General features: G+C 49.9%; 1 protein-coding gene across 1 annotated transcript in view; it reads right to left on the bottom strand.

Annotated features, from left to right (window-relative positions):
- MUC4 (mucin 4, cell surface associated) overlaps positions 1-7976 on the bottom strand; it is a gene marked incomplete at its 5' end in the record, with an annotated part of 56284 nt that extends 48308 nt beyond the window's left edge. Inside the window, one exon of the mRNA XM_084870248.1 lies at positions 7895-7976. Coding sequence (XP_084726374.1) covers positions 7895-7976 — 82 coding nt within the window. The remainder of the gene's footprint in view (positions 1-7894) is intronic.
- Between the last annotated feature and the right edge of the window lie 4368 nt (positions 7977-12344).

Genomic DNA, 12344 nt, shown 5'->3' with positions numbered 1-12344 from the left:
TTTGTACTCTTCTCACTAGGTACATAGAAACATTGATACTGCATATTTGTATAGTTTGTTATAGTTTCTCTTAGTTAATAGTACCCCCATTTAACAAGTGTGGAAAACTGAGATTTGAAGAGATTAAGTGACTTGTCCAACATTACTTAGCTTGTAAATGACAAAACTGGGGCTCAAAGGTAAGAGTAAAGACGGAAGCTGTGAGCTGTGGCTAAGCTGTGGGACTGCCATTGAGTGCATGGTCTTCTAACCCCACCTCAAAAGAGCTGATGTAAGAAATGGAGGAACAGTGACCATCCTGCCCGAGTTCTTGGCCTGCTGCAGGCACAGTGGTCTGAGTCTGGGGACACATTTTCAGGAGCAAATGATGTGACACCAGGCTATTTCTGCCAATTTTCCTAGTGTCTCCTTTTCTGTGATGATATCAGAGTGAGTTGTGATGGGTGTTGACCCCTTGGAGTGACAATACTATTGTCAGAAGACATGTGTGGCATCACCCAAGATGGGTAGTTTTTAAGAAGTCCTCTCAGGGACAGTGAGGGCCCTGGAGCTGGCACTGAGATGTGGCATTCCTCACTCTGAGCCCTGGGGTCCTCCATGGATTTCTCTGCTACCACTGCAGCCACACAGCACTATTTCTTATCCCTTGAACTGTGTCTGGTGGGAGATGTCCAGCAGTTGCCCTAATGCTCTCACGGCTGCATGGATGACAAGGGTGATGGTGCCAATAGGCAGCATTTCTCCTGTGTGGCCCTCTGGTGACTCCACAGGTATGAGGAGACAGTGGGTGTGTTGTTGACTCAGGGAAAGGAAGGAGTGGTGGCAGAAATGGTGATGATGGCGGGAGATAACATCGCCAGAGAGCAGTGAGGTCACTCCCTGCAGAGAAAACAAAGCCTGTGCCATGCATGCATATGTTGTGGGCACAGGCCGGTGCTTAGTGCCTGGTCTGTTTGTTTTGAGCTATTCCTGCTCCTGGGAGTCAGGAACCCATTAGCCACATCACCGACAAAGTTTCACTTTTCTGCTGTTATTTCCTGGTTGGGGATACTCTTTGCCAGGCTGTGCCTAGGGCGGTAGAGAGCCAAGGAAAGCGCCTAACTGCAAGGATAGCTTTGAAGAGAACATGGACTCCCAGATGGGCAGCAGGTGTCCTGAAAGGGGTGGCGTTGGAGGGGGGAGGAGGGCAGTATCACCAGCCTCGCTTCCCTGTGTAGAAACCCCAGAGCCATCTGTGTGGCTCAGTTTTGGGATTGGCCACAGCCAACAGCCCCCCTAACCCCCATCATGTGGGCATGCAACCTCAGCCCCCTCACGGAGGAGGAAGCAGGTTGTGCAAATTGTTGCTCACACACAATCTTTACTTCCCAGGATCAAGGATAAAGACTCTGTTATTCCCTCAGAAACTCTTGGTGTCCTAAGACGGAAATTTCTGAGAGGTTCCTGGGCTGTGGGTGGTTTCAGGAGTCTGCCCCTCTGTGGTCAGGGTTTGTGCTGCTATCTTCGAGGAAACAGAAACTGTGACCAGCGCTGTGACCGCTGGGTATTTTCCCTCCATTGTTCTGAGAACTCAAGAAGAGGAAAAATGCACCTCGAAATGCCCTCAGGATAACTGATCTCATGATATCTCCAGCACCTGGAACGGTGGCTGGCGCACAGGAATCACTTCACAGACCTCTGTTGAATAAATGAAGTCTTGTGTCCCCATCTCGTGGTCATTGGTTCCTTCAGCTGAGATTGGAGAACAGTTTGAGGTGACCCCTGTTTCTCCTTTGACTGTCACAGTGGTCCTGGAGCTAGGAGGAAACCAATGTGATGGTTGTAGCCTGGGAGGTGTGACCAGCACTGCTGCAGAAGGCAGCCACACCCCTGGGGCAGCTCTAGCTAGGAGGGCGTGCCTGCCTTAGATGGAGCCAAGGAGAGAGGAGCTCCAAAACCAAGATGGTAGAGGCTAGAGATTGAACTTTTGAGGAGAGGAAGGCATTGGGGGAAAAGAAAGTTGGATCTGTGCTGGTGAGCATATAACCAAAGCTGGGTTTTGATGCTTTGGTTATATGCTTGCTTCTGGAGCTTCTAGGATTATCACCAGGGGCAACCTTGGGGCTTGTCACACCAGAAGCTGGGAGAAATGAGGTCAAATGACCTGTGGTGATATGAAAGGTAAAGAAATATGTCTGGTCAGTAGGCATTGTTTGAGGTGCGAGTGCAGTGGTATAGTTGGCAAAAAGAGATAAGGTTCTCGCCTTGGAGCCAGTTGTGCAGGGTGGATTCTAAATTGTTTTCCTCGGTGTTATTGACCTACATTTTTAAAAAAATATATGTATATTTTATTGATTTTTTTTTTTTTTTTTTTTTTTTCAGAGAGGAAGAGAGAGGGACAGAGAGTTAGAAACATCAATCAGCTGTCTCTTGCACACCCCCTACTGGGGATGTGCCCACAACCAAGGTACATGCCTTTGACCGGAATCGAACCTGGGACCTTTCAGTTTGCAGGCTGACGCTCTATCTACTGAGCCAAACCAGTTTCGGCTGACCTAAATTTTTGAGGGCAGCTCAAAGGAGATGGCTCCATTTACTAATAAGGAAGAGGAAGGAGATACGTGAGAAAGCTGTGAGGTTGTCAGTGACTCTTCTGATACCACAGTTTCCTCAGAACACAGGTCAGCTGGACTTAGACTTGGGGAGAAGGGAATGAAGCAGGAAAGCGATGTTGTAGTAACTGTTGTGATTTGGTGATTCCCAACACACATGGTTTTTCTGATACCCCCTACTGAGGCCCTTTCTGAGCTTGAGATGGACAATTAACAGACCATGGAATGGTTAAGAGCATGGGTTTTAGAATCAAACTGACCAACATTCGCTGTGTGATGGGTGTTATGTGATCTCTCTGAGCTTGGGGTCTTTATCTATAAAAAGTGGGATGATGGTAGATAATGCTGATACCAATTGGGTAATGTATGCAAAGTGCTTAGCTAGGTACCTAAGCTCAATAAATGGCACTCCATGCTGCCTATTATCTTGGTTTCTGCAGATTTCTGGGACCCTGACAAAGGCAGCAATCCTGTGACTGTGTTCTTATTAGGGCAGAATTCCGTCTACTGTGGTTTTCACACTTGTCCCTTCCCTTTCCAGATCCCCACTGCTACCACCAGGCCAAACCACAGCCTCTTCTGCCTGGATTGCTGCAGCCATCTCCTATCTGGTCTCCCATATCACCCTTGCCCTCTTCCCACCTGTTTTCACACACGGTATCCAAAGCGATTATTCCAAGGTTCGGATCCAATCATGAGACTCCTTCACCTAAAGCTCACCACTGCCCGTTTTAGTTCCTTACAATCCATGGCTTGCAAGGCCCTGCATGACCTAGCAGCTGCCTACTTCTTCCAAGTCCTCTAAAGGGTCAGCTTCCTTTCTGACTCAGCCTTTCATCCCCTGACTGGCTCATCCAGCCCCCAATGCCCACCCCTCCATCTGGCTTCCTACTCAGCCTTTAGGACTCAGCTCACAGGTACCACACTTCCTCAGAGAGGCCTTCCTAGATGTGCTAATCTAAACAAAGTCTCCTTTATCTTACACTCACCATAACATTTATCCAATACTTATAACACTATCATAAGACTTATCACACTACGTTTGTAGGTGGGAATTTTTCTGTGTTTTATGTCTCACTGTATGCTAGATCTTAGCTACAAGAGGCCGGGCCCTGTCCCATTCCTCACGGTATACACACAGTGCTGCCCTAGAACAATGCCAGCTACACGGTAGGCACTGCTTCCATAGTAGTTTAATCATAGAATGCACGGATGAATGAATGACGGATGACTATCTCGGTAGGGGTGTGAATGCTCCTGTTCATGGATGGGCTGGGCTGCTGTGGAAGTAAGTGTGTTTGCCAAGGGCTGTGAGCTGCAGTGCAAACGCAGGGAATGAGGAATTAGAACACTGGGTTGTCGTCCCAGGTGCCCTTTTTATGGGCCGTGTGGCCTTAAACAAGCTTGGGAGGTGGGAACCATGGCTTACTCATCTTTGTGTCCAAAACACTCGGCACAAGTAGAAGTTCGGCAAGTAAAATCACTCCAGACTCTTTCCTCTCCTCAATTCCTCCAAACCCACTTTCAACGGGACTTTTACAACTCAAACTGCAACTCGAGTTGGGGTATCTACAGAGAGAGCCAAAGTCTGTGTAGACCTTAACAATGCTCATGTGAAGAAGTGAGACCTTAACAATGCTCACGTGAAGAAGTGAGACCTTAACAATGCTCACGTGAAGAAGTGAGCTGCCTGCAGCACAAGCCAGTGCTCTCTCTGCGCAAGCCAGGCCAAGACACCCACACAGATGCCCAGCTCCTGCGGCCTGGTTAGAGCCTCACAGAAAACCTTTGGTATTTCAACCTCTACGAAGAGCCCGCAACTTGAGTTCACGTCAGGTCAAGTCCTCAGCGCTGTGCTGGGGGATGGGGCATATAATAATGACCAAGTATCTGCTTTCCACGAATCCAGCTTAGTAGGAAGGACGAGGAACAGCAGAGGCAAAAGTCTGGAACTAGGAAGAGAGACAGCCTACAGCGTCTTCAGTCCTGGTCTGCGGGGAAGCGGCTCTAAGAGCTACATCGTGTGCCTGTCTGGAATGGTCAGCAGTTCCACGAAACCAGACAACACGGTGGCAAGCCACTGGTTTGAGCACAAAAAAGGCTAACTGCCCTCTGGGGAGGGAGGGCAGGTATGGGAGGGGGGGAGCAATGGTATATGTACAAAGATAATAATTTAATAAATAAATAAATAAAATAAAATAAAAGGCTAACTGCCTCTTGGCCTCTCCTGGCAACGAAGGCAGATATGGCTCGCCTGCCAGACACTGCCCGCACAGCATCTGCCTCCGGAACTGTGCCCAGAAACCAAGGGCGTGGATGAGATTGCCGGCCAAGGAACCGTGAAGCACCCGTGTCAGCCAGAGCGGGGCCTCTGACGGATGGCAGGGCTGGCATTCAGTCCGTGCACAAGATAAGCCACCTTCTGAATACACCACGCTGGCCCTCGCAACCCCACAGGCAGGACGGGGTTTGTTTGCAGAGGTTCAAGGAGTCTTGGACGAAAGGAAATGCCTCTGAGCCAACAGGGTGCCCGTTCGGTTCCTGGCTCCATCACCCGCCTCACCCCCAATCTCCCAACCCTAGAACGGGATGGTTCCTGTCTCAAACAAGATTTCAGGGCTCTTCCGTTTTACACCAAATACTACCTCGTTTTATCCCCTCCATGAGCCAGCGAAACAGCCGCTTCCCATGTGACTCATCTTGCCAAGGCAAACACTGAACCCGAAGGGACTTTTTCTCATGTTCCCTGGGCTGCGAAGTGGCAACCTGACGTGGGGTCTTCAGATTTGAAAAACCTGCTCCTCACTGTCCATTTTGCTGAACACTTGCCCTAAATTGGATTGATTTTCCTGTCAGGACCCCTTGTTCAGAAACTCCCTCCTTTTGGGTGTCCCCGAGACCAGTGAGAGTCTCTGGAGGGGAGGGAGCGGATGAAGGGGAAGATGGCCTGTGGAGGGGTTTGGTTCCCTTGCAGGCAAGTTGGGTAGGTCTCTCGCAGACCAACAAACAGATTGGAGGTCCTCTGATTGGGAGAGGGAGAGCAGGAGACCCTTCCCTCTGGGGCCCTCTTGATCAGGGATGTCCCCTGTCCTGCACTGGCTACAGTTCCATCACGTCCCTGTGACCCCACAGGGTGGTGGCCCCTCGGTTACAGGCCACTGAGAGCCTGACACTGAGGCTTCTTTTGACCCAGTTTTTTTTTACTGCAGGGCACGGAATCAGGGTTGCCAGGCTTCTTTCTGAGTCGTTCCTGCCAGGAGCCACCAGGAGCCACCGAGTTCCTGTTGGCCCCCTGCCCAGCCCACTTTTTTCACCTCCTTTCCTCCTTCCCATTCAAGAGCCAGAGCTTTTCCTTAAGGAAGCCCTCATCACTGTGACGCTTTTGTGGTGCCTCCCTCCTGCCTGAGCAGAGGCTCTGCTGCCTGTTCCCGGGCTGGCTGGACGAGGGTGTTGGCAGCAAGCAAGTGCAGAAACAGACCCTCGTTTCACACACAGGCAGGTCACCCGAGAGCCTCCTCAGGCATCCAAGGGCACGGTACCAACCAGTTTCCACTCTCCCAGACGCTCCCCCGAGAAGATGTGGGAGGCTAACTCCCCATTCTGCGGAGACTGCTTTCTCCTCCCAGGCCCTCCTGATGCTCAAGCAGGTGCTTGGGATGCCACCTCCCATCCCACAGCCACCACCTCTCCTGGCCCTTCTTCATTCTGTCCCCTCAACAAAGCACAGGACCAGGGCTCCAGGGCATGCCTGCCCTTCTCCAGGACTGTCGCAGGGACTCCCTGTCACCTTCATGGTCCTTCCACCCCTCACAGCCCATCGCTGCCCACCTCGCTTTCCCAGTCCACTCCACCCCAGTTCTCGCCCGGTTAGGCTCCTCTCCACGGACTTCCTGGCTCGTCCTGAGCTTGAGGACGCTAACTCAGGGCCACGCACGAAGCTGGTACCAAACACTTTTTGTACTGACTTTCAGTCACGGAAAATCAAAAGTTAAGAGCTTTGGAATCTGGAGGCCATGCCATTCACCACCCCACTTTTCATACAGAGAAACTGAGGCCTGGAGAGAGACACAATAGGACCTCGTCACAGGGACCCGGTCAGTTAGTGGCGAAGCCAAGTCTGGGCCCCCAAATGCCTCACTCCAAGCCAACTTCTCCCCATTGCCCATGGTCAGGACTCCCACGGACATGCCTTCTTTACATCCCTCTGTTTTATTCCCAGGACAGGACCCGGGACAAGCCAAGTGGCCTGGCTCTAAAGGTTCCTTCCTGTGTGATGAGTTGGGGGAAGGGAGCCGTGGTGGGGAAGGGTTCGGGAGGTGGTGGTTATTTCATTTGCCTTTAAACATTTCAAAGAAGGCAGACTATTCCTTCACCAGCACTGTGTCTCTTATTTTCTGTGAGAGAGCCTGTTCCCTCCAACCCACTACCCACGAGATGACTCCTTGGTGAGAGCCTCCCCAGGCTTGTTGAGCAGGGAAAGGAGCGGTGATCCTCTCTTTGGTGTGGGTTCCTGGCCCCTCACAATCTCCTGGGCTCCAGGTTCTCTCAGAAGACTCAGACATCCAGAAATACAGAATAAAACCCGGTCCTAGGGCCAGGGGGCGAGGAGAGGTCAGGGGAACATCATCAATAAGCCTTGCTTCCATCAGACTCCAGCTCCGTATACAGAGGGGCCGTGGGGGAGATCAAGGCCAGCACCCGGGCTAAAAGCCCTCCCCTAAGGACATTAGCCCAAGAAGAGGCTTTGAAAGCCAAGGTCAGAGGCAAAAGGCTGACTGCCCTCATGTCAGCTCCCTCTCATGCCCGCTTGTTTCTCCCGCCAGCCTGCCTCTGCCTTTCAGTTCTGCCCATCTCCTCTGATTTCTCTCCCCTCTGTATGTCTGTTTTGATTCATCTGCTTCTCATCTGTCTTTTCATCTGTCTCTGCATAATTACAGAAATGTTTCTTCTGATTCTGTCACCTAGCTCTCTTGTGGGTTTGTTGTTGTTGTTTTCTGTCAGTCTCTCTCTTCATCTTTCTATAGTTCTGCCTACCTGTCTTTTTCTCTCCACAAAATAAGTGCCAGTTGTCCCAGTGGGTTTCCCCAAACCAGGGGACTCCTGACCCCCCAGATAGCTCTCTTCTCTGTGTCTATCTTTTCTTTTCTCTGTCTCTCTAGCCTTTTCTTCTCTCTGTGCCTATCTTCTCTGTTCTCTCCTCTCTAGCATTTACACCTCTCTCTCTCTTCCCCACCCCATGACATGCCCCGGCCTCCCTGGTGATCCCTCAGTCCCCAGAGTGCTGCCCTAGGTGCATCACTTACCCAGGACCACTGGCCAAAGGAGGCAGGAACATAAGCAGCTCAGGAATACCCAGGGGACCTTCCTCCGATGAGTCCCCCTCATGGCTCCAGAAGAAGTCCTTCAGGCTCCCCGGGGACTGCGCGTGGAGCAAGGCTGATGAGCCTGTCCCCACTGGCTGCTGGCCTGGAACAGGTGTATTTCCCGGAGGGGCCGGAGCACCAGGGGAAGAGGACAAAAGCAGGTGGGGCCCCACGCCAATCATCCTTGCCCTGTCTTTTCTTTCCTCAATCTCCGCCCCCTTCCCACACGAGGAAAAAAAAAAACACCCTATACAGTCATTGCTCTGCTCCTTGTCAGCCTGAGCCAGTAGGAGGAGGGATGGGAGGGGATGTGAGGGAATAGAAACCAGGGAACCCTGGAAATGAATGGGCCACCCTCTGGCCGGAGACTCTTGGCCCTCTCCTGCCTCCCCAGGAGCTGCCCCTGCACTGCTGGAGCTGTGGACTGCTGCAGTGGAAGGCAGCTGGGTCATCCCGGGAGAAGGCAGGGGAGAATGAGAAAGAAAGGGACCAAACAGGGGTAAGTTCAGGACTGCGTGAGTAAAAGAAAGAGTGAGATTTGAACAAAACAACAAGAAAGCACGCTGCAGGGGAGAACGTATTTGCCAATGTTATCTCTGATAAGGGTTTAATCTCCAATATTTACAGGGAACTTATACAACTTAACAAAAGCAAGATAAACAACCCAATCAAACAATGGGCAACTGACCTAAATAATACTTTTCAAAAGAAGAAAGAAGGAAGGCCAAGAGGCATATGAAAACATGCTCAAAGTCACAAAGCATCCAAGAGATGCAAATCAAAATGAAAATGAGGTACCATCTCACACCTGTCAGAGTGGCTATCATCACCAAATCAACAAACGACTAGTGCTGACAAGGATGCAGAGAAAAAGGAACCCTTGTGCACTGCTGGTGGGAATGCAGACTGGTGCAGCCACTGTGGAAAATATGGAGTTTTCTCAAAAAACTAAAAATGTAACTCTCATTTAACCCAGTGATCCCACTTCTAGGAATATATCCCAAGAAAACTAGAAATACGAATTAGAAAGAATATATGCAACCCTATGTTCATAGCAGCACAATTTACCATAGCTAAGATTTGGAAACAGCCTAAGGGCCCATCAGCAGATGAGTGGATAAAAAACTGTGGTACATCTACACAATGGAAGACTATGCTGCAGTAAAAAAGGAGTTCTTACCATTTGCAACAGCATGGATGGAACTGGAGAGCATTATGCTAAGCGAAATAAACCAGGCAGAGAAAGATAAATATCACATGATCTCACTCATTTATGGAATCCAATGAACCACATAAACTGATGGACAAAAATACCGTATTTTTCGGACCATAAGACGCACCGGACCATAAGACGCACCAGTTTTTAGAGAAGGGAAATGAAGAAAAAAAGATTCTGAAACAAATAGTGTCCTAAAATATTTTATGTGCATTAAAACCCAACATCACAGTCATAAACACATGTAATCAACCCTGTAAAGAAAACAGCAGCATTTAGAACCATTTTAGAGCCGGGCAAGCACACAGAGACCATACAGAGCCGGGCAAGTAAAAAAACTTTTTTTTTTTTACAGTATATGTGTAGGCTATATTTGGACCATAAGACGCAGGGACTTTTCCCCCCCACTTCTGGGGGGAAAAAAGTGCGTCTTATGGTCCGAAAAATACGGTAGATCCAGAGACAGAGAAACATAAATCAGGACATTAAACCTCAGAGGGAAGGTAGGGGAGGATGGGGGTAGGGGAAGAGATCAACCAAAGGACTTATATGCATGCACATAAGCCTAACCAATGGACACAGACCACAGGGGGTTGAGGGCAGGAGTGGGGGTTTGAGGGCAGTGGGGGAATAAGGACACATATGTAACACTGTAGTCAATAAAGAAATTAAAAATAAAAAGAGTGAGCCCTAAGGAGCATGGGGAGGCGGGGAACAAGGTGAGGTGAGAGGTGGGAATCAGAAATACCCTGTATGAGACTTTGGGGAAGGAGTGTTGGGTTTAGAATATCTGCTCAGCACCAGGCACGTGGTAGGCCCTGGCCAGATGGTGGATTTGTTGAGATAACAAGAGTCAGGGTCTGGGGAAGGAGCTTGAGGCCTCTGGGATGGGTAGTGGGGTGGAGGGTAGAACTAGGGAGAAGGAATTGTGACCCCATGAGGAAGTGAAGGTGCTAATGGAGATGTTGAAGCTCAGGTCACCTCATTTTGACCTTTTGGGATTCACAGGCCCCCAGAAGGGAGAGGAACCCCGGACAGGGTGTGCCAAACCAAGTTCTGGGGGTGGGAGAAGGCAGGTGGCGTAGCTCTGAAAAGGAAAACAACGAAGGCCTTCCCCCACGCTTTGCCCGTGAGAAGCTCTGGCTCCGGACGTGATTCTGAGCGTGGGTCTGTGAGTGAGCGGTCCCGGAGCAGGAGCTCAGGCTCTCAGACACCACACAGACCAGGAAGAGGAATCGATGTTTCCATAATCCCGTCAACACCGGCCGTGCCCAAGGAGAGGGAGATGCCTGGCCCTGTGGTGCCGACTCAAAGGACCCATGAAGGCCCCACCCTGCTGGCTACTTGCTTTCTGATGCCAGAAGTCCAATGATAGGCGGGACCTTCCAGCTACAGCGCAGACACTACAGAGAAGGAGCATGGTGTCCCCCTCCTCCCCCCAGCAGTCCTCTGCCTCTGCTTGGACGAGTTGCTCTTTTCTTTCCTGGGAACAGGAAACTCACAAGGTTAAGAGGGCCTTTAGGCACCTGGACAACAGAGGAGGATATCACTGAGGAGAACTTTCAGACATGCCAAGGCCCAACTTGGCCTTCTTAATCTTTTTTTTTTTTTTTTTTTTTTTTTTTTGTCAGTTCTTGCTCACGAGTTCTCCCTATGAAGTTGCTGTGTGTTTTGCTTGGTGGCACTCTCTGCACTAGAGTTGCCTGTCTACAGGAGAGGAGGACGAAGGCATTTCTCAGGTGAGACCAAAGTAAGAGCCGGACATCTTGCTGACCCAGCACAGACAACCTCCCACTTTTCAATACCAGGAAGGCCAGAGGGCCAGAGCGTTCTCCAGAGGCTATTGTGGTGGCCAAGACTCCAACCCAGGGTACATGGGCTCCATCACTCAAGGCAAGTCACAACTTCTTTTTTAAAAAATGTATTTGTATTGGTTTCAGAGAAGAAGGGCGAGGGAGAGAGAGCTAGAAGCATCAGTGGTGAGCGAGAATCATTGGTTGGCTGTCTCCTTGCACGCCCCACACCGGGGATTGAGCCCACAACCCAGGCATGTTCCCCGTCCAGGACTTGAACCATGACCTCCTGGTTTATAGGTCAACACTCAACCACTGAGCCACACCAGCCATGCAAGTCGCAGCCTTTTTGAGACTTATTTTCCTTATTTATAAAATAGGGGTAATATATCAAAGAAAAGCCAGTGCTGGACAGTCCCCGATGTGGTAAAAACTATTCAGGACTACTATCATGGGGAAATTATATTCAGGACTATTGCAGTGGGAGAAAGGGGACCTCAGTATAGAACCGGGCTCTACTCCGAATACAGCACGGGCAAGCCGGCATTTATGGCCAAGGAGCACGGTAGGGGCCAGGGAATAAAAAATTACTAAGAGGAAGCATCCGCGGGAAGGGGATTCTGGCTAAACCACCCTAACAGGATTTTTTTGCTAATGACAGGTCAGAGTGCTCAGACTTTGTCTGGGGGGTGGGGAGGATGAGGAACCTGATCAGATGTCGTGGGTGATCAATTATTGAGGAGAGGACACTCCTGCTAAACTGACTTGGCAGGGTTCTTGCTGAAACTGGATTTTACAAATAAGTGCACAGATGGGCCTCAGAGAAGGTGCTGGAGCCTGTCTAACGTGTGGTCAAGCAAAGAGTCTGTGTCAAATAGCACCTACCCAAAGGTTGTGAGGCTGGACAGAGCTCATAGACGGTAAAGTGCTAAGTGATAAAATGTTAAGGCACATGCAGAGGGCGCCTGGCTCCTCATTTCTTCCTGACAGGCAGAAACCAAGGAGGGAAGCCAGGAAGCAGCAGGAGGCGGAGTCTGGAAAAGAATGTCCTGAACTTTCTGCATACCAAGGTCTTTCCTGTGTCCCCTTTGGGTTTTATAACATTGGCATGTGCAAATCTAATTCAGCTTCTCCTACCTCCGGCCCCTCCATTTCCCTTCTTAGAGCCCCCCCCCCCTTTCTTTTTAACTGAATGTAACACAGCAGTGTTTTTAAATACTATATATATATATATATATATATATATATATATTATACGTATATATATATTTTTTAATTTTTTACAGAGAGGAAGGGAGAGGGAGAATTAGAAACATCGATGAGAGAGGAACATCAATCAGCTGCCTCCTGCACACCTCCTACTGGGGACGTGTCCACAACC

The sequence above is a fragment of the Pipistrellus hanaki genome (assembly GCF_964339955.1).
Source record: "Pipistrellus hanaki genome assembly, chromosome: 2".
Classification (NCBI taxonomy): domain Eukaryota; kingdom Metazoa; phylum Chordata; class Mammalia; order Chiroptera; family Vespertilionidae; genus Pipistrellus; species Pipistrellus hanaki.
This window is presented reverse-complemented; position numbering and strand designations above follow the sequence as displayed.